Source organism: Neopsephotus bourkii, unplaced genomic scaffold (genome assembly GCF_033783945.1).
Source record: "Neopsephotus bourkii isolate Nb327-2 ecotype Australia unplaced genomic scaffold, CSIRO-AGI_Nbou_v1 NB_753, whole genome shotgun sequence".
Lineage (NCBI taxonomy): Eukaryota > Metazoa > Chordata > Aves > Psittaciformes > Psittacidae > Neopsephotus > Neopsephotus bourkii.
Window position 1 is genome coordinate 1,119,216 of NW_026901251.1, and position 22,766 is coordinate 1,141,981.

General features: G+C 38.8%; 1 protein-coding gene and 3 non-coding genes across 6 annotated transcripts in view; 1 reads left to right on the forward strand and 3 right to left on the reverse strand.

The window, feature by feature from the left end:
• UBE2V2 (ubiquitin conjugating enzyme E2 V2) overlaps window positions 1–15,306 on the reverse strand; it is a 31,879-nt gene extending 16,573 nt beyond the window's left edge. Inside the window, exon 1 of one of the 3 annotated variants that reach the window (XM_061354839.1) lies at window positions 15,196–15,306. In XM_061354839.1, the coding sequence (XP_061210823.1) occupies window positions 15,196–15,202 (7 nt within the window). In that variant the 5' untranslated portion in view covers window positions 15,203–15,306. Of the gene's footprint in view, window positions 1–9,420; window positions 9,573–15,195 lie in introns of those variants that run through there. The other 2 variants (XM_061354838.1, XM_061354840.1) reach the window with 2 other exon arrangements.
• TRNAA-AGC (transfer RNA alanine (anticodon AGC)) lies at window positions 11,004–11,076 on the reverse strand. Its single transcript has one exon. It is a non-coding gene; the product is annotated as a tRNA-Ala (tRNA).
• Window positions 15,307–21,123: 5,817 nt separating the features above from the next.
• Window positions 21,124–21,196, forward strand: TRNAA-AGC (transfer RNA alanine (anticodon AGC)). The gene has a single exon. It is a non-coding gene; the product is annotated as a tRNA-Ala (tRNA).
• Window positions 21,197–22,229: 1,033 nt separating this feature from the next.
• Window positions 22,230–22,302, reverse strand: TRNAA-AGC (transfer RNA alanine (anticodon AGC)). The gene has a single exon. It is a non-coding gene; the product is annotated as a tRNA-Ala (tRNA).
• Between the last annotated feature and the right edge of the window lie 464 nt (window positions 22,303–22,766).

Below are 22,766 nucleotides of genomic sequence, written 5' to 3' on the forward strand. Positions count from 1 at the left end.
TTTCAGTGAAAAACAATCTAATATTTCCAGTAACTACAAAAGCAGCCAGTTGTTGCTGCAGAACCCTGTGATTGAGCCTGCACTGGAAAAACTGTACCTTCATTAAATGAGTTTGATACATATTCCTGCTAACTGAAACTTCTGCTTTCTCAGAATTACAGGTACATTCCACTTCTTTGAACAGCCTTCCAACAGCATTTTGATATACATCAGGAAAATTAAAATTTACAGTTCTGTATACCATCAGTATTCATACAGCTACATGTATGCTATTTTTCTCTACTTTTCTTCAGCCAGTATGTGCCAAAACAATGAAATCCAGGCAATGGAATATTTTCCTTTAACAGTTTTGAGTTTAAACGGGGAAAGTATTATGTTATATTAAATGGTGAAATTAAGCTACTTAGCACCAATATGTGGCCTGCACACGTTGATCAGGATGGTGAATAGGTACTAAGCAATTCTAGCATGTAGGGAGCAAACATCCATATAATGCAAGTACATTATTTTCCACAGGAACATTCCTGTCATCACTGATTTTGTCACATAACACCAAAGACATGCATTTCTATCAATGGTAACAGAATACAAAAGGACATTATTAAAACCACTTGGTACATCGAGATGACATAAAAAGACAGAGACCTCAGAGCACTCTGTGCTTCCAAAACTAACCATGGGGAACTCCTCAAAATCAACAGTGATCTTGAATGCTTTCCTCTCCACATCCCTAGTGTCTGAAGTATGCATTGTGTCAGAACAATCAGACGGTGCCTTGATATTACTGTCCACAACTGGCAAAGCTGCAAGCAACAGCAGTTTAGGTATGCAGACTCATGACTAAAACTAAATATACGTACACACACACATATATATATACTGATATATTTGACTATGTAGGAACTCTGTAACTGATTAATTTCACTTGCTTTTTACAGCATTAAAAAAAATTGAAAGCTCACAGGTTGGAAGACTTCAAGAAGGTGCAATTCTAGGAACTACATTAAAGTTAAAAGTATGCATTTCATCAGGTTTTGGATTTTGGTTTTTTGAAGATATATCACTTGCCAAGGAATATTTCCCAGCAGGAGCCAAAAAAACAGTCACAGCAATGTGAAATTTAAATACCTCCATGTTAAAACCTGCTTTTTGGTTAAAGCTAACTAAAGTAATACTCTTTTTCAGAATTACACTGGTAATAATTTCCATTTATTTTACTTATGTGAAATATTACATTTGTTGGTTTCTTAATAGACACAGTTCAGAACTAAAGTTAGGCTGCATGAGAACAACTTCCATAGGAGTTTCCTTTACATTTAAGTCTAGTGACAACCATAAACGTTCTATATATAGATTAAATTAAGAAGGCAGCTAATGAGAAACTATGGTAATACAGCAGAAGCCACAGACATTTATTGCAACCCAGCAAACACATTTTGACTGAAGGGAAAAGGTTCAGATGGGTGTAGGAATATAAATATCTTTAGGGCACAAATACAGTATTTAAAAAACCCCAGTAATTTCACTGAAGACAGAACATCTATTTACAGAAGCAGATGTTTCCCCCCTTACTTGCAATTTCATCATGTATATTCACAACATTAAGATACTGATAGTTATTTACTTGCAATAATTAATAAAAATTATAAATTCTAAACAGAACAATACTTGCACATCAACCTGTCTCAGTAGTAGTTCTAGCTGCATTGTGTTAAAATATGCATTTAATACAACTTAAGCTGCTCCATCTCATACTTCGAGTTCAGCTGCCAAATTAAGTATAACAGGTCTTCAAAGGAAACCAGAAATTTAACTTGCACACTGAGAGGCAGGCAGACTTCTCACTTGGAAAGGAAAGGCCATAAGAGCAAGAACAGCCCACTACCTTTCAGCTCCCACTTTCAAGGCTTACCTCACCTCAGAAGAATTTGGTGGTATCTAACTCTCTCACCTTTCACATTCACCTTACCAGCTGCACTTACAAAATAGAGAACATAGTATACAGTGATGGACAGCCTCACAAGGAAGGAGAAGTGGTAATACCAGTTTGCCTTACAAGACCCAAGCTTACATTTGATGTTAAAAAAAAACAAAGGAGTGCATTTATACAACATAAAACTTTAAATTTATGAACAACATTAAAGCTTATTTAGTTTGGGGAGGTGGGAAGGTAGTAAATTAATTTCTACAGATCTAGGCATTAGTAGCTGGGATGTCATGAATGCATATCTGACTTACACATTAAAATAGCTTAATCCACATGACGCTGGAGTAACAGACCTCATCATACCAAAACTACAAAAGCAGTATCAGTTTACCCATTGTGTTTCAGTTGCTGTTTCACACTGAAGAGACCCCAAACCTGACTGCTCCATCAGACAATCAACCATCCCAAACGTGTAACTTCATAGGCAAGTCTGTGCAATTTCAGGTGTTATTAATTACATTTTTAAGTGTGAGAAATTACTACCAGAACAAATGGCTTCATTGTCAAGGTATCTTAACCCAAGTCCTCCTTTTATTACTATCTAAATTTTGTACAAAACAATGTAAGGCAGGAAGCCAGTACAGAGGGTTTAGAAAAGATACCTGCCACTTCAAAAAACACCAGCAATATCAACTGTGATTTACAAGTCTAAGGAATCAAGATTTCATCAGATGAAGAAATCTTTACAATTTCTCTCAGAATCTAAAATAAATAAATAAAATACTTAAAAAAAAAAAAAAACAAAAAACACACCGAAAAACAAACCAACCCACAAAATCGAACACACAAACACCTAAACTTGTTCAGTTAAATCAACTCCACTATTAAAACCATAAAGCTACATAAAGGCAAAAAAAGGCTAAAGGAAAGATATAATGGCAGAAGATAGGATCAGTTTTTGAAAGTTTCATTATAAACCTGATTCTCTTTGACAGAGAGGAAAAAGGATTTCAAATACATTATTTCTTAAGCTCTCTTTTAAAGTATGATCACACAAAGAAACTTGTTTTAGATAAAGCGACAGAGGAGTGGGAGAATAGAGGAACTCAGCAGAAGCTGGTATCTCTTGTCATGAAATGGCTTTCACAGGGACCACTTTAAAAGTAAGAATAAGTGTGACCCAGATAAGAGTAGCATCAAGGACTTAGTTTAGCAAAGCTGTAAAGCTGTCTAAAACGGGTTACAAGTCATTGATTAGCAAATAGTTGTTCTAAGACTAGCAGGAAGGTCCTTTCCAACATGACTCAGCACGCACCCACAGTCCAAAGAACCAAGATCCTTTATCTATGTAAAACAACTAACGTGATCCGTTGTTGTTCTTTCAGTTATACACATAAGCAAATGGATATAACCAATGAAGGTACCAGTCACCAAATATTTAGTAACAAGAACTGCCATTATTTTTCTACATTATTTTTGTGATGGTCATATTTCAGCCTGCCATATTCTATATGCCATGGCACTCAAAAGTCCAAATCATTTAATATTTACATGATTACATATTCCATTTCAGTGAGAAGAAAGAAAGCTTACAATTTCTTCTATGAAACAAAAGTTCCAAGTTATAGGAATATAGCAGGACATTCTACTGAATCTATATTGCTATCCTAAGTAAAAGAACACTACTTTTACATGTATTGGGAAAATGGTTTTGAGTTACTCACACAAATTGCAAACGCACTTAACCATGTATGAACAGTCACAAATGAAATGAATGTGATTTTTTTAAATTTGTGCAGTTTAACTATGTATAATGAACCCACCATTTTTTACAAGAGGGATATTGAGTCTATCTAGATGCTAGATGTTATTTTCCTAAACGTTTTTTTAACTCTAGTTGAAGCATCTCATCTTTCTGAAAAAAGGATTAGAGCTCTGAAGTTCTAAATGTTGAAGGTTCTATTTGTTCCAAAATGCTAACTAGAAATGATTTAGAGTTACATACTTGAAGCACCACACATTTTTCAAAAGGCTGTAAAACAGAAGCTCATGTTATTCAGAACCAGTCTGGCAGCTTCACAGTCATAAGTTTTTGCACTGATTTCATTCAAAATATTGTTTGAATTGAATCTCATTAGTGTCTTCCAAATTACAAAGAAAAACAATGCTTTGGGCATGATAGCATATAGAAAAACCCTTCCGAGTACAGCTTAAATCAGGACTATTTTGAATGTTTTCCCTATAACACCTTCTTGTCTGTCGACAATCTATGCTGAGGCTCGCACAGACTAGGTTAAGACAGCAAGGCAACAAAACCTAAATGACATGAGTAGCTGAAGATCATCTAGCATGTTACATAAAGTTTTGGTCAGGATGAAGTACAAGCTATAGCCTAGGCAAAAAAAAAGTATAAGAGTAGCAAAAGAGAGGAGGGAGGGTCTGTCCACAAAATAAAGCTGAACAGTTTCAGAGCACGTACTTAACATTGCCTTTGGAAAAATCTTCCATAAGGCAAAACAGAAACAACTAACAGAGATATATGTTATTCAGCTCCATCACCTACTCATAAGACTTGGAAATCTAATTCTCACACATGAGAAGCCTTCTCATCTGTGCTTAGATTTATATTATAGACCATCTTCCTCCAACTGCTGAAAGATGCATCTTCCTGAAACTGTGTGGTGTACTATCTTCAGGCTAAAATTTCCCAGGTCTGTACAGAACAGTTTAGATGATGGGCTGTAATACTATGCCTGGCAACATCCCTGCATTTCAAACAAATTCTTAAACAAACGGAGTATTACAAAGTAGGCCACTTTTGCATCTCAGAAGGTGTTTAATTCTGCAAGCATACTCTTACATAGCTGTTGTGGCAGAAAGACTTAAGTTGGGGCTTGTATTTAGAGACAGTTGTAAAATACCAGCAACAAAACTGTGGGCAAAACTCTGAGAAGAAATAAAGAGTATCTCGCCTATATATGCCACAAAGTTAGAAAGAACTGTTGGTCTATATATAATTCAAAAGTCATCTGCAAGCTAGATTGTTCCCAACCCAGCTGAAGCACCTCTATATTTGTGGCTTGCCAAGATGTTTTTAAGCAAGCAGAACAATCATAGTTGCAATTCCTTGTGCACAGGACAGGATGGAAAAATGCCCCATACAGAGTGCTCACTGCCTCACAGAATACAGTATTTTACTTCTTTTGTTTTGGCTGATTACTTGCAGCTTCAAGAAGTCTGTGCTTAGAGAGCTAACATTAAATACACAAACTAAAACAAACTAAAACTGAAAGGACTGTAACATTCTAAACAGCTTTTAAACTGACTTCTTGGACAGGCTCTGGATAACTGAACTAGATGATGGAGACATAACAGAGAAAAGCGGGGGGAGTAACAAATCCTTGAAGGTAAAACATACTATTTAAGAAATAGGTAACTGTTTCCTCTACAGGGCAAAAAGAGGGAGGAAACAGACATCCAACAGGTCAGAGGAAAAGAGAAGCCTACCTGTGCAGAGTTTAACACTCAAGACTTGTAGATACAAAGCTTAAATTATGCCATCTCCTATATGGAAAAAAATAGTCTTCAGAACATTACTTCTACATCCCACTTATGAATAAACTCCTCTATTACTCCTCTAAACAGCTCTTAATATCTAAGAGTCTCCACACAGGGTATAGTGATCCATCGATCCCTATCCCACCAAGCACAGGCCAAACATTGCCTTGATTTGAAATGGAGAAGAGTTCAAAGGCTTTAAGTGAAAGTATTACAAAACCTCATCTCACATCAGAAAATCTTTTTCAATTTAGTATTCTGGCAGTGTAAAGCTTTGAAAACAAAACCAAACCCCCAGTCACTGGGTAAGATATGGTCAGTCCTTCCTTCACAGCTAAAGGAGTTAGGCTGAATGCACTCAAGGCCACTTAAAGACCTTCATTTTTAGTATCAGCTTCCTTACAGATGCAGTCACACGCACTTAGAACTGCTTTCACCACCACTAATGTTTGCAAATAGAAGTAAAAAAAAAAAATCAAAAATTAAGAAAAGAAGGCACTGACATTGAGCATTGTGACATTTCTTCTAACAAAGAATCAATCATATATAAGTTCAAAGGGAAAGATATTCTTGCATGGGCAACATAAGTCACACAAAGAAGCCAGTTCATCCTAAAAATCAGAATATCTGGAAATGAGAAGTATGGATTTTACAGGAAAAAAAAAATACTTATTTTGGATCCAGCTGTTCTCCTAAAAGGTTGCTTGTGATTACGTATTAGAAGTAAATCAGGAATCTCACACATAATTACTGACTGTAGATCGATGTTTCTCCTCAATAAGGGGAATTTTCATTAACTTAGCCCTATTCACCCTCCCCCAGGCTACTGAAGCCCTCAGCTGAAGAAATGGGAGACAAAAGATTTAGCAGCCTGTAGTTATAGAACAGTATTAGACACTGTTTGCTACCTTAACTGCTACCATCTTTTCACACGTAAGTTCTAACCACTGAGTGACATGATCCCTGCTTTTAGGCAGATACATCTATATCCTATACACATAAGGTAATTTTAAGTAAAACCCAAATTATGGAAATGCAGAAGTTAACTCCTGAATTAACTCATTTTAATCTGTTTCTTTTTCTTGCTACACAAGATATTTTAAATTATATGCTTTGGTAAATTATTCCTTTGAACGCGAAACTATGTTCAATTACATCTTCTGCTCTGTATTTTCAAAGAGGTTAACAGAATGAAAGTCCATCTAACCAATAAGACATTGGCTGATTATATCAACAGCCTTCTTCTCTTTAAAAAACTGACTTCTTATTCCCCAGACCTTCAGTAGTATCCACATAAACAACCTAGTTCCAGATTCAAGGAGGAGCTGCAATATCACGAGGTCAATCCAACTGCAGCTTACAAATGTCCATTTCTTGGACATGTAATATCTACATGTAAAATAAATCAATATAGGTGACTTTAGAAAGCAGGTAAGACACTCTACAGCAATGTAATGTTGACAGTTTCTTTACCACACATTACAGAACAGCTATTTTCAAACTAAATTAGCTGTTGTTAAAGGCAAGTATTTTCTTACATGACTGTTCAAAGAACTAGTGAGCCCAGGAAAGCAATTTCTGGGATAAAAATAAGACAGTTGATCTGAGTAAGAGTTTTGCTTAGACTTCCTTGGGGCTAGAATTTAATTCTGGGGACCTTATGCAACCAAAACATTCATTTCATTCATTTTTTCTGAAATAAATAAGGATTAAGTTGAACTTCATAGCAAGAGCTGATTAAATTTGCAGAGTTAGGTAGAGTTAATTCTTATGTCTATAGCAAATCATTCCCTTCCCTCCCCCACAAATGAGTATAACACAGCTTCCTGGCAAGAGCAGTTCTTCTAGGTGAAGTCTTAGAAAGCAAATTCCTGTGTACCATGTGGAAAGAACAAACATTCTACCCCTACCCCCAATCTATGCATATATACTAATAAAAAGCCAACAGTATTTTCTCCACAGGAATTAAGTCTTTTGCTTTAGAAGCTCTGAGTAATTTTCCTAACAATGCTCTTGATGATTCTAACTGCTCATTCCATTTTACTGGAACAATCTTATTTCTTGAACAATGCATACATGCAGTACTAGCACTTTACACTTTCTTGGGCAGATACATGTTTAGTTTTCTACATCTCCCACTTTTTTTGAACTTTAGGCATGGCTACATTTCTGACACAAAAACCACTACACTGGGTAAGCGTACACATGAGGCCTTAAAACATGACATGTAAAACTGATAAAAGCATTTATATGAGTAAAACTAAGTAAGTTTAGTAAAAACGTATTTCTTCTTATAGAGCTGAATGCTCTGTAAAAAGGAAGTAGCTTTTTGTTTGCTACACAAATTTTTAATAACTGATATTCTACACTACCTGTACTAAATGGACTGTGATGCCAAATGACAAAGTACACATGACCTAAACCAACTATACTTCCTGCATTACAGGAAAACCCAGACTGGAGCAGATAAAAGCTGAAGTCTTTGAAAACTGCTCAATAATAAAACTACTAATAAAATCCTTATAAACTTAGACACTAGGAAATGAGAAATAAATGTTAACAAAATAATACACAGCTGAGTAAATACCTGAGTGTACCAATTCTAGCTCAGTTTATCATTGGCAATAATGTATATTTTTTGATTGCTCTTTCACAGAGTTGCAAGAGCTGCTCTATGCCCCAATTTGCTGTAACCTTATCAATTTCACTCTGCAAATCCCAGACCCCCCAAGTCACATTACCAAGTGGAAAGGACTCTCCTACCCCAAAAAATCTGCCCAAGCTCTCCTCACAGAATCAACACTAAAGTATCAAGATAAGTTTTGATACACAGACATTTCTTCTGTTTTGTTACAGTCTCAATCCCTCAATGATCCAGTGGATTAGGAGCAGAAATAAACTAGTGGCCAATGCTCACCCCAGACTGATCACTGAGGTCAATTCATTCCTCTGTCACGAGCTCTCTCAATCCCACTTACAAAGTCTCAGAGGTAGAGAGGACATGAGGCCCTGAAGACTTCAGATTTTTGTATTGGGGTATGGTCTTTTTGTACATCAAGCCTCTTATGAAACAAAACAGACAGTAGAGTTGTACTTCTTAAATTTGTGTATTTATTATTTTAAGCAATAATCTTTGTCTCTTTGCTTGCCACTAACTTCCACATTATCTACCATACAAATGCTCAACACATGCTCTAATGGTTACTGATACGGGATTCCCAGGATGACTTGCAAGGCTTTGCCCTTCATTTGCCTATAAGAGAGAGACCCTTTGGTTCCAACGGCTGTCTAAAGAAAGAGAGCAAGACGCTTCACTCCTCCTCCCCACCATGCGGCAGTCACCACCAAGCTGAACTACGTTTGCCCTAAAACCCAACGCAGGCCTGACCCCTAGTCCCCTGAATCAAGAGAAAACGGACATTTTTTTAACTCAGATACTGCTTTAGCACGACTTCTACACTCAACAGATAGTACAAACCTTTAATACAAATATTTTTTTCTCCAACATTTTCATCAGGCTAGTGACATCTCCTCCCTTCCCTATATACACACACATTTCCATATTCCTGCCTCTCAGTAGATACTCTTCCCCAGCTCCCCTCTATGTTCACTACTGACATCGGGCCCCTTTCAGCCACCATTCCCCCCTTAGGCCAGGTTCTCAAGGGGATGGAGCGGGGCGGGAGGGTCGCTGCCTCACAGACGGGAGGTATTGTGCCCGGGCCATAACTTGGCCGAGCGCGCCTGTTCTTCCCTTTTCCCCTGTCAGAAGGTAACTCCTCCCCACTCCGGTCACTCCCGTCAGGTGCAGATCACCCTCCCCCCAAAGGAGACTCCTCCGGCCTTTGCGGGAGGACCCTCCCCAGCCCAAGCCCAAGCCTGACGCCCCGTCTCCCCGCGCCGGCCGCAGGCCCACCGAGCCCCCCCTCACAGACCTGTGGATCCAGCCATCTTGTCCAGACCCCCCCCACCAGCCAGGGCCTGCAAGCTATGCGCGTCACTTCCCCATGACGCAGCGCGTCACTTCCCACAGGGAAAACGCGGCTCTACAGCGCGGGAAAGACACGGGGCGGGGAAGCGCGCCAGCGTCGGGGGCGGGGCCAGGGACGGGGTGCCGGGCACCTTGCCGGGAGCCGCCGCAGAGTGGGGTTGTGCCTGTCGTGCTGTTGAGTTCCGCCGAGCCTGGAGCGCCGGAGTCGAAGGTGTCGGCTGCCGGAAGCGCCTTATGCCTCCTACACGGGAACCACAACGGCAGGCTGGCACTGGGCCTAGTGGCAGATCGGAAAAGGCGGATTTCTCCTTTGCAGGCAGCGAGCTCGGCAACAACGGGCTCGGCAGGAGCGGCATCCGCTTGTGACCCGTTACCGTTCAAACGGATGCGAAGGAGACGGTCACCAACGATGTTAGAAGACTTCTATGGAGCTTTCTATTGCCACAAGTTGACTGAGCCCAGAGAGGGCTCCTGAGGATTGTAACACTTTTCTCTCAGGCTTCATTTTAACAAGCATTTAGCAGCCTTAGAGCCACCACACCTCCTTCTCTTCAGTACATGGAGAATACAAGATAATACAAGAGAAACAAGCAAATTAAATTTCAATCCCATCTATCCAGAAGTTAACTCCTTTCCTCTCATGCCGTGGAAGGATCTCCAAGCTCCCTGACTTTCTCCGCAAGCACTACCTGCATATCCAATGCAGCACAGTATCTCCTAATCCCTTAACTTGAAATCCAACTCGCAATTTTTGTTTCCTGGTTTCTATTTGGTTTAGTGTGTCCTCCCACGATCCTGACTGCACAACTTCACTGTATACACAGGAAGTACATTTTGCTCGTTTCCTCATGCTGTTTCAACCTGGAAATACAAGCAGTTAAATACCTGAATCAGCAAGTGACAAAATCCAACCAGAAAAAAAAATAAAAAATATATATATATGTATATATATCTCTTGTGAAGACTTAAAATGTGCAAGCACAGATTTACAGAGAACATTTCCATGATACTTCACAGATCTGAAAATTCAGGAGCAAAGGACCCAATCTTGCTATCAAGAGTAACAGAATTATACAAAATTCCAGGCCCGTTTCCAATAGCCTACAAAACCCAAATTGGAACAAAAATAATGATTATTGCTCACAGCAGAAATATCAAATTCTGTTCATTATACACTAAGCTGCAATATCAAATACAAATTTAAGTACTGACTGAAAGCATAAAACAAAGATTTAAGGGCACATTAAGAAAAATAATTTGGTTTTCTCTATAAATTTGTTCATGTCTGTTATATTAAAATGTCAGTAAGTTTTGTTATTTCATGCAAAGATCATATTTTTTCATCTATACAAAATAACATGACTTTGAAAAGGAAAAAAAATATTTAAAACAATGTGTTAGGGGTTTTCATCTTAAAATTCTTTCCCATTTCTTTACACCAACATAAGAAAAAGTTAAGTGTAAATAGGAAACATTCTCAAATGCTGCTGTTTAGTCTGTAACAAAATACACGCTGAAAAAACACACTGGAGAATGCGGGCATCGATCCCGCTACCTCTCGCATGCTAAGCGAGCGCTCTACCATTTGAGCTAATTCCCCACCTGAAAAAAAAAACTCTGAAACTTACAGTTACTCACTTTACACCTACTGAAAACTGCAAGACCACTCGGTGATAAATACATTGTTTCTTGCCGAGTCACTCTTTCCACACACCAGCAACTGACTGCAACTCACAGCTGGAATCATCCGATACATCTTTCAGCATATACACTACCAGAATCATCTTACTCATCTCTTTTATAACACAAGTACTTGTTATTTAGCTGTTCTCATACAAAAAGCTCTCCAAAAGACTGAGTTATTTACAAGAAATTAAATGTTACTAAAAAAATAACACCACCAAAACCACAACAAGCAAAAAACCGAAACAAACCCCAAATCCACAACTTCAGTTGAACACGGAAACCCATGTTCTTTCCAATTTTCAAGGCATACACATGAAAAACCTGATTCAGGAAATCCTTAATGAGTGAAAAAAATATACGCTTGGTTGAAACAGTTTTATAGTCAACTGATTTAACCCAAAACGCAGCTCTAGAGCGCTAACTATTACTCCTACTGGCGCAACTGGTATACTTGGAAAAAGCTTCACAAGTCCTCCTTCCGATATCTGTCGGAAAGCTGGAACAACTGCACCGGCTCAACTACCACCCCAGCCTACCGCGCCACACCGACTGCCACCCGCCGGCTCGGGCAGCCAGCTGACGCATGCGCACTGCTCTCGCCCCAGCCAGCAGTTATGCCCCCCCTTCCCTGGTGAGCCAGGTCTCCCCGCGGTCTTTGGCGGTCCCTGCGGCAGCCGTGCTTCCGCCGGGGAACCTGCTTAGGGCGTCGCCTCCTGCCGCTTTGCGTCTACATTTGCTTCCCCGGTTCCTACGAACAGCCCTCTCCCCTTCCACAAACTCTGGCCCTAGGATTACCGACGCACCTGCCACCCGCCCCCTCGCTGCCAGCTCCTTTCCTGAAGCCAGCAGACAACCTGAATGGATTACAGGAGGGGTGTGATGAGGGTTCAGGAGAGGGATTGGAAAAGTCTCCTCAAACAGCCTGAAACTTGACCTCAATCATGTGAAGAAGCATGCGTCAACTTGCACATACACACACTTGATCAAGCCAGATTACTTGAGCTCAACCAAATTCAGGTCGAGTTCCACTTTGTATCTTCCCCCTACATATTTACAACAGAAGCCTCTCGGGTATCTCTCCAAAACATAAGCTTGCTACTGTGTACAAAGTGACATACCCATCAAGAGAATCAGGACTCTGGGTCTCTGGAGAGTGAACAGTTTTACAAGCTGCCTGATCTGACATGTACTTGTGCACTTCTCCATCAACTCTGTACAGTGTTCCACATACAGCCAAACCATATAGCCTGTAATCTACCCCATGGACATTTCAACTGTTGCTTTAACATCTTCATTTACGGAGTTGATTGTTCTTGTGCTGTGTCAGCACTACATCAGATACTGACTCTATGCAAAGGTAAGCCATGTTTCTCACTTCACAGAAGAACAGATGTTACTCATTGCATTCAAATCAGACTAAGGGGAAATCAAACCAGAGCAGGTGAGGAGGCAAGATCATGACCTGACTGGTTTCTAACCAGCCTGGCTTGTTCTTCATGCCATCTCACTGGCTGCTGGTGACATAAGATCCATTAGCTTTGATGCAATGGATTGCTTTCAACTGCAGTACATACACACTGAGTTGTTCCCAGAGCTGGATTCTTTGGCAAGTGGTATCACAAAGCAGGAATAACTAAAAGTAACCCACCGTCTCTACTCTGTATGGCAGTATTTACCCAGTGCTTGACAAGCTTCAGCATTGGTTTGCTACAGAATTTCTGATGGTGCCAACCACAAGAAAATAGGAAAGGGAAGAAAGAGTGATATTTGGTAGAAAAAACCCATAGTTGTCAGCTCCAAGAACATGAATTGTGCAAGCAGGAGTAAAAATCAGAAATAAAGCTGCTGTGGATTTATGTCCATCTGTAAGTTTAAGTAATGTTAGTGCCTTTTTTTAACACCAAAGCTAGTCTTCACAGAGCTAAAAAAAAACAAGTAGTATTTTGGGTGGACTGACTGAATATGTATAGTTTTTTAATGTTTGTAGAACATTCTAAAGATTAAAACCAGCATGAAATTGATGTATTTATAATACTCATGATATCTTTGCCATATAAATAATTCAGTTTTCTGTGGCAGCTGCTAGAACATGCACAGATGCTTCAGCTTGTTCTCTGTGTTGAAAACACTAGGTGGAAATCAGTATAGTTTTCTGGGTCTCAAAAGCTCACTGTTCTTTCAGACAGTTAATTAAAACAATTGATCAACTACTGGAAACAAAGCTTAAGGAGACCCTTGAAAGGCATTGTCAGCTGCACAGATCTGTCTCCAGACTTAAAAAATTCAACCCATAAGTGAAGTCTTTGAATAATTAATGCGGAAAGCTACAAATGCTGCAACTGTATTACTCACTTGGGGTAGATTTCTTACCACAATCATTTCATTTGTAGAAGAAACTATGATACAAAATCCAGCTGAGGTAAGGAACATTTTTCATGTGACCTTATTTATACATCATCAACCACACCATCAGACTCTCCTCTGTGTATGATGCACCTGGTTACTTGATCATCTGTAGGAATTTACAGTGAGGTAGCTAACCAACACTAATTATCCCATGGCAAAAGCCAATGGTTTGGGTTGGAAGGGACGGACCTTAAAGCCCATCCAGTTCCATCCCCCCTGCCATGGGCAGGGATACCTTCCACCAGATGAAGGTGCTGCTCCAAGCCCCATCCAGCCTGGCCTTGAACACTGCCTGGGATGGGGCAGCCACAGCTTCTCTGGACAACCTGTTCCAGTGTCTCACCACCCTTGCAGTGAAGTGCTTCTTCCTAGTATCTAATTTAAATCTTCAGTAACTTATTGGTTGGGTATTATTACTCTAAAATTAAAGGAGTTAATAATAAAAAAAAAAAGTCAAAATTAACCAACCAACAAAAAACAAACAAACAAACAAAAAAAAAAAACCAACCACTCCTGAACCTAAGAAACAACCCACATCTTTTTTTTTCTAATTTCAGAAAAGGTTAACATTTCCTCAAAGTTTTTCAGAGATGGCAACTATAAATTCAAATGCTGCTATAATCTTAAAGTACTGGTAAACAATTCATGTCCCCACTGATCTTACTTCAGGTTGGCTCATACCATTAACCTTTTTTTCATATCCTTTTATTCGTTTCAGAACTGTTGAAGTACCTGTAATTTCTCTGACAACATTTAGCAAAAGGGGCACTCATGAGCTACGGAAATCCTTTTGCCATCAGAAAATTAGCTCAGCTCTTACTGAAATGGATTTCTGAATAGTTGCTTTTCCTTCTTTTACTTTTTTTTTTTCCAGGAAAAGTATCTATAATACACAAAGATAACAAGGTTACAAATGCATAGGAGATGTGTTACTGCCGAAACTTCGAGACTCCCAAGGAACCGAGAAGGAAGGGTGCAAGTTGGAGGAGCCTAACCTACATTATGACTTCACCAAGCCTGCCAGCAGGATAAATCACACGTGAGTTTTCCCATCTTCTAATAAAGCAGCCTTTACTTGCCAGCAGTTAACCTGATCCACAGGTTCAGAAGCCAGGATTTTTTGGTAAGACAGGGGAAGCTTTTACAGCTGCACACACGCCTGGAGTTTTACAGCCTTTTTTGTGTTAAGTAACAGAGAAAGATACATTACATAGTCAAGTTATTTAAAAGCCACGCTCTCAAGTACTAGAAACTTGAGAAACCTTAAGCACAGAGAAACTTGACAAACCTTAAGCTTTATTTAATTAGTTTTTTCCAACCTCCACCCTCAAAGCAATGCCTAGGAAATGCATGAGCATAAGCCTAATTACAGAACTCAATTATGGATTTGCATTTTGGAAAAAAAAAAAAAACCCACCAAAAATTTAAAGGCACACACACTTAGCTATTACTTGTGCAATTTATGGCCATCACATCTGGGACATCTAAGAGAAAATCTGCTCTTTCCAATGTTACTTTCTCCCTCTGCAATGATACAGAAAGTAACTAACACAGAGCAGCTCAGGAAGGATCCCCAAAGCCGGCCACCAGGCAACTCAACACATGGGCAAGGCTTTTGAAGGCTTACCTGCCATCCCTAACGCAGTTTAAGGATTAGGAGGAGACCCAGCTACAGCACGACAAGCCTCCAGCACGGCCTGATCACCGTGCCATCTACATTTAAAAAAGGATACTTGGAACACAGAGCTGGTCCAGTACCCCTGTCCATTCCGAAAACAGCGCATGTGTGAGCACAACCTGTCGTAGAAGGTTCTCGCACCCGAGTGGGTGGAGCGGCCCTGAGGCGGAAGACGGGAAGAGGCATGGGAGCGGCGGGGATGGTGTTGTCAAGTTGGGGGAGTGTGGGCTGACGACTTCGAAAGACAAAGCTGGAGGAGGAGGTTGGTCTGTCATTCTCTTATTAAGGGTTTTTCTGGTCGTGATGGCTTTCTGAGTGGGTTGCATGAAATTTACTTTTGCAGTTGTGAGGGTGCTTGCTTGAAGGAGGAGGTGCAGTGGGTAGTCCTCCCCCGCAGGAATGAGGGGGAATTGTGGATTCTTTTACAGGGCTTCCCATGACTTTACGGGGCTGCTGTGATTCCATCTCTGCTTTATGGCTGTCACAGAACCATAGAATGGTTTGGGTTGGAAGGTTCCAACCCCCCTGCCATAGGCAGGGACACCTTGCACTAGGCCAGGCTGCTCCAAGCTCTGGCCAACCTGGCCTTGAATATTACTAGGGATGGGGCAGCCACAGCTTCTGCTCCAGGGTCTCGCCACTCTCACAGTAAACACCTCTTAACACCAGTCCAACAGCATATTAGTAAAAATTTAATAGCAGTTGTCTTTATTTTCTGATACTGTCTGCCAGAGTTCACTCGGAGCGTATCATTGAGCCAAAGAGAAAGCAGGAGAATCAAATCACAGGGTTGAACTGCTGAAGTGGGTGTTAACTTAAAACTTTGCATGGTTTTAATTGAGCTTGGCTGTGATGTTCTTGTGCTGTATCTGTGTTCTGAGTACACTATGATCAGGAAGCTTCATCAGTGAGTGCAGCTCTTCTACTGACAGGTCTGGTTTCCTTGGTCCAGTTCTAAAATGCCTGTTTAATGTGGTGGTGTATAAATTCAAAAAGAGTAGCATAAAATGACAGACTGAGCTGAGCTCTCTGCTCGCTGTCTTCTTATCAGTGCACAGATAGCACAACATTAACTTAAATGACAATCTGGTAAGTACACCCGAAGAATGTTACACGTTAGGGCTTCTTACAAAAGAAGCATAGTTAATATGAATTATTTGGGTCCTTGCAAGTTTCTGTGGTAGTTGCTAATGCTAGCTGAAGTTACTTAGGATGATCATCAAAGCTGTTTCCAGTATTGATTCTTTGATTAATTTACAGAATTTTCCATCTTCTAGATGGACTGCCCTAATATTGCCTTCCTCAAACAAGGTAATAGTAGTGGCAAATATTACTAAAAGTAGCAAATGTTTCTAGTTTGGTGTTTGTTTTTATGGGTTTTGGGGGGTTATTTTTTTGTTTGGTTGGTTTGGGGGGGGGGTAGTTGGGTTTTTTGTTTGGACTTGGTGTATTTTTTTTTGTGGTGGTGGTGGTTGGGGTTGTCTTAGCATGTTTTTGTCTTGTGGTTTGGGTACAAAATGATGAACAATAGTAAAATGGAGGCAGAATTTGTGAGCAAACAATAAAATTTTCATCAACAAATCAACTTTTATTGTGGTCATGAAAAGCAGAAATAGACCTGGAATTCAGTCTTCTTCTAGCTCATGACATGTCTGCTGTATGGCTTTTTGTGTACTTTACATTGTGTTGGGGTGGGGCAGGGGAGCTGGTTGGTTGTTGTTGTTTTTTTTTTTGGGGGGGGGGGGATGTTTAGTTGCCTTTTTTTACTCCAAAGGAGGGTGTTGATTTTATTGCCCAAATTTGTATTTTGATACTGCTTCTCAGTAAAATTATTTCTAAGACTCAGAGCACACTTCCTTCAATGTTTTAAATAGAGATTTGGGTACATAACTGGAGGTGTATTTATATATTTAATGCTAAATCGATAAACTTGGTGATTAAGCTATTTCAAAGAATGAATTGAACCTACTGTAGCTGTCCTTAGGTTATTTTGCACTGCTTAATTCATATAGTTAGTTCTGGGATTTGTGTAAGTAATTTTTCCCCTACTTGCTGTATTAAAGCCTTAAGAGTACTAGTGCTTCATAGCAAATTGAAGTTTCATAGGCAGCAGAACTTGCCAGTTTGTCCTGCTTGGGGATTCTGTTAATTAAGCAAGTAGGTGTGTTTTACCAATGAAAACCTGGCATGATGAAACCCTCTTCCTGCCTGTGCTGTGTTCATACAAACCTAATACACATACTGTCAAAAGGGTTCTGTTTGTTTCTTTGTTTTGCAGCATAGGTGATTTTAAGACTTTATGTGGAAGGAATACCAAGAAAATATAAAAACACCCAAATAACAAATGAAAATCTACAAGAGTTACAGTTGTTGCGGTTTGGTTTTTTGTTTGTTTGGGTTTTGTGGTGTGTTTTTTTTAAATTGTTTTTAGTTACTGTGAAACAGTTATTGCAGAGGTTAGAATTGCTTATTCCTGTTTGGAGGAAAATCATGGTTTTAGTGAATGAATTTAGGTCACCTTTTTTTTCAGTCATAAAGAGAGCAGAAGGCATTATAACTAAAACAAGCTAAAATAAAGTGGAATTTTTAGTAATCAACTCATTTAGCTAGTAGCTAGTATACCAAAATGGTAGTGCCATAACTGGCATAATTCTGAGTCACTTACGAAAATAGGATTTAGTCATTCTGCTGCTCTGGAATGTTTTTATTATAACTAAGTGCTGTGTTTCTAGTTACTATGTGACTAAGCAAAGGACCTTCGGGGTATTCCAGAACTCTTGGTGCAAAAATCCAACTGGTCATGTGAAAACATCCCAGAGCAGAAGGAGCAACAAACTTGCTTACTTTGCCATAGTGACTAGTGGGGTTTTACAGTCAGGCAGTTGCTTAAATATCTGTGGTATCTGCAGAATAATTTCAGCCGTAAGAACTTAATTACTGTCTACAAATTAATTTCAGATGCTTCTTTCTGTGTTGATTAGGTTTTAATAAGAGAAGAACCATTTCCCAAAGCCAGCTGTTTCAGTGGGAGTAAAGGAGCAGGTAACAGGATACTGGAGCTTAGTGGGAGAGTGTACAGGACTTCTGGTACTGGGATTTGGGGTTAGACCAGTGGTCCTCATCATTTAATGAGGGAATTGGCATTTTGGATGCTGCAGCAGCATTTCATAGTTTCAGAAAGTGAGGTTAGCATTAGTAATATATAACTACTAATGGGAGTGCTAGCTTGGGAATTCTCTGTCTTCTTTCTCTGGTCAATGATATTAGTGTTTCGCTTCTCTTTTACCTCTTTAGTTCTCCTGCCTTTTCTAGAAGATTCTGTTTTCTATTATTTTTGTTATGATAATTGGTTTACTATTTCTACAATAATAATATTCCCAGAGTACCTTTGAATAAAAGAAGTACTGGATTTGTCTTAAACTGCTGCTGCTGTTGTGTTTTTAAAGTGGACTTGCAACTGCAGGCCTGCTTGGGCTTTGCTTAGTTAAGCTGTTTAGAGGTTTTCTGTGGTGACTTTTGAAGTAGTGCATATTTTGAGCCACACTGTGCTGTGAGGTTCCTAAAATCTGTTGTCAGACTTTAAGAATTCCATGCATTTGGTGCTCAGAAATTACAGATACCATTGTGGAGAAAGGAAAAACAAGAAAAGGACTTGTATTACTAAAGGTTAATGTAGGTTGCTCAGACAAGAAAAGATCTAAGTTGGAAGAGCATAATGGCAAGGAGCTTGATTCGCAAGGTTGAACAGGTGAGGGAGTCTGGAGGAAATGTCATATGAATAGGGGGTTTTGTGTGTTAAAGTTAGGGTGGTAAAATATTTTTAAAGAATGATTACATAGAGGTTGACTTTGAGGGATTTGATACTGTTTCATAAACCTCCACTATCTTTAAATACGTAACTTTTGATTACAGCTAAATACTGAACTGTTGACTACAGAGAAATTGACTGTTGAATGCAGGCATGATTCTTGAGTTATGTATGGCATGGCAAGAGCTGTATATGCAGAGGATTACTTAGGATATATTCTTTAAATACTTGGCTTAGCAAAATTCTCTAAAATTTGATACTTTCGTTTATTTCATGGACACGTATAGAATCCCAGTTATAAAAAACCCTCAAATACGTACTATTTGGGTATTAACCTGAATGTCCTGAAAAGACTGGACTTTAGTTATTGTACTTTCTGAAATCACCGAGTCCTTACAGAGGAGCAAATTGAAAGATCTTTATATGTCAGTACGATTCATGTGTCTTAAGGGACCATAGGCAAATCAAGAAATAAACTGTAAGAGAGTTGTTTCTAGAGTTAATTATGAAACTTAATTTCCTATTTTTCCCCTTTTTCCCAGAAAGGCAGAGATGTACTGCATTTACAATATTAAATAAAAGTTCACAATTCTCTCTTGCCTTTTTTTTTTTCTTAAGAGTCAAAACAAAAGAATGTCCCATATTATTAGGAGACTTCTGAAGGGGTCACTCAAATCCACCTTCCTCTTTTTACAGCGAAAAGAAACATGATCCCCAAAGTTTCTTATCTTAGAGTTTTAATAAAGTCAGCTGTGTGTCTTTCCAGTACAGCCTGTTATTTCTTCTTTTTATGCATTTCGGTGTTATTTTCTGGCTAATCAACAATTAGTTTGCTTAATAGTATACACAAATTAGAGTTGTTTCCAGCAGTCTGAATCAGCAGCTATTTGTGCAAATCTAAATATGCTAGATAGGCTTCAATCCTCCCAAGTTCAATGACAATATATAGAGGTTGAGGAAGTAAGCCGAAATGCATGAAGTGTGTGTTAATGGGGTTGTCATGAGGTCAGTCACATTATGTCAACAAATCTGCATGTTTCAGTTCTATTGAAGTAGATCTCTTTTGCTTGCTTTATTTCTATTTTATGATAGAGTGAAATCATCAACAGTTTCTGCTTTGTGTGTGTGTGTCCCTCTAAATGCCATTTTCAAAAGGTGAAGACTAGTATATTAACAGGCAACACTGGAGACCTTACTTCTTTTGTATTTTCTGATTCTGATCTTGCAGCGCTGAAACCAAGCCACCGAACAGAATTTTCAATGTTGTTTTATTATAGCCATGATTTTTTTTAACATTTTAATCATGCATTCTTGATTTTTATATGTATGTGTGAGAGTGCATCTGTCTGGTGATACAGCCATACCTTAAAAATACCTGACAGATTTAAATAAATAATGTGAACTGTTACGTTGTTTCCCAGTATTCCATTTGCCTCAGTGCTGCGTTTTTTTTTCCTTTTTTATTACTTGGTCCCAGATTCCATTGCCACTAGAAGAGCAACTAGAAGGACTCTACCTATTCAGTCACATCTATTGCATTGTAAAATGTGAAAATGGGTTAAGTCATTGAGTTGATTCTTTTTTACCTAGGGATTACAAAAAAGGAAAAATCTATTAAAAAATACTGTCTTTAAATATATCCAGATTTCTCTTGACAGTCATAATTGTTTGGTGTGAATAAAAATCTGCAATTGCTTGGAAGCACAGACCTTCTGTTATCCAGATGTAGCTCAACTGAATAAAACGCATCCTGTTACATCAAGGAATCCAGATTTCATGTTAGGCCAAATTCCCACTGAGGCTGTCAAAAGTAGTGTGCTTTAAGGAAGACCTAATTGTTTCTTCATTTCAGTGGGAAGTTGTGTTCTGTTACTGCTTACCAGTAACTTCGGTAGGGGATTAGAACTGGAGCAGTGGGAGCTGACTGCCTGGCTACTGTGATTTTGTGGAGAAAGTTTTGTTTGTATTTGAGACAGCAGATGAAGTTTCAGAGTAACCTTTGGGAAGTTAGTCAGTTACTGAGCAAGGTGAAGTAGGAAGTGACAGAAAGGACACTTTCCATGTGGTGTGGGGAATTAGCTCAAATGGTAGAGCGCTCGCTTAGCATGCGAGAGGTAGCGGGATCGATGCCCGCATTCTCCAGTGTTTTGAGACTGAAAAACGTATGTGCTGCTTAAAAGCGTTAAGTGTCACTTCTATCGCTACTGTGAAGAATACTTATTTTTTTCAATTATCAGTTGTATTTTTTTCTGTTGGTTTTGAGAAAAAAGAAAGCTACAAACCACAAACAAACAAAAAGAACCTTTAAACTTTTTGGAGTTTTGGGGGGGTTTGTTTTTTTCTTGGTTTTTTTTTTTTGTGTGTGTGTGTTTTGTTTTTTGTAAAATGAGTGTAGGTACCTGTGCAAAAAAGTAATAGGTTTTAAAGAGTGAAACAAAACCACTGACAGCTACCACAGTTTCTTCTGTTTTTTTTTTGTTGGTGATACAATTTTAGTTCCCTGTTTATACTACCTTGTATTGTAGGGCTACTTTAGATACGTCTGTAGCAGTTTTGTAAGGGTTAAAAATATGCAGTTTTAAGAAGCATATGCACATGATGAATGATTTAATTTGTAAATGTTGATCAAAGATGAGCATTAATTTTTAAAGTGCTAATTATTTTCTTATGGTTGAGGAAGAAATTGAGTGAAATTGGAGAGATTGTAAATCACTCAAAACTCAGGTTAGGAACGAGTGTGTCAAGCCCATCCTAACTACAACAGGTAGCGGGAGCAAGGTAGCTGGAGAGGCAGTAATTCTGTGGTGAGCTGATTATTATATAGACAACTATATACTTTTACATTTTAAACAATTAAAGACTAACTTTTCCTATCATAAAAAAAAACGCTCATATTAAAATACTTTGTAAAGGACAAGTTAATTTTATTTACTGTACTATAGAATATGAACATTAGTATTAAATTCTTTTGTGAAGAAATGATCAGTTCACAAGTGTAGTCTGCTAAATGAGCCTTCTGTTTTATTTGCTGTGTGAAATTGTATATTTGTATACTAATTGTATATTTGCTATATGGAATTGTATATATTACTAGCTATTTATTTTCTTTCACAAACTTGACCAATTTATGAAAGAAAATCTTTACTGTAGATATATATTCAGTGTCTCAAAACACTGGAGAATGCGGGCATCGATCCCGCTACCTCTCGCATGCTAAGCGAGCGCTCTACCATTTGAGCTAATTCCCCATGCTTGTGGGGGGTACGGGTGGAGTTACTTGTGCTGAATCATAGCTTGGCTGCTTCAGCTATAATTTGTTGAGCCAGCCTGTTGAGTTGAGCCATGTCTGTTTAAAAACAATCATCATTCTGTTTATTTGAAAAGCCTGATACTTTAGAATTCAGAATACTCAACATACAAGAAGCATACTGATACGTTTTCTGCTGTGTTACTTTGATAAAACAATCCTTATTTTCATAAACAAAGCCTCCTCTAGTGTTTATCGAGGAAAGAGGTAACTATTTTTGTTTTAATCTCTGTTACTATGCAGATCTTGAAAGACTTGCAGATCTAGAAACTATACTGTTAGAGGTCACTGAAGGGCAATGAGATTTTCCTTCTTGTTTTTCAGTTATTTTGGCTTTCTTTTCCAGCTTTATTTTCTAATTAGCTGTATGCAAATGATAAATACAGTGATTTCAAAGTTCACATT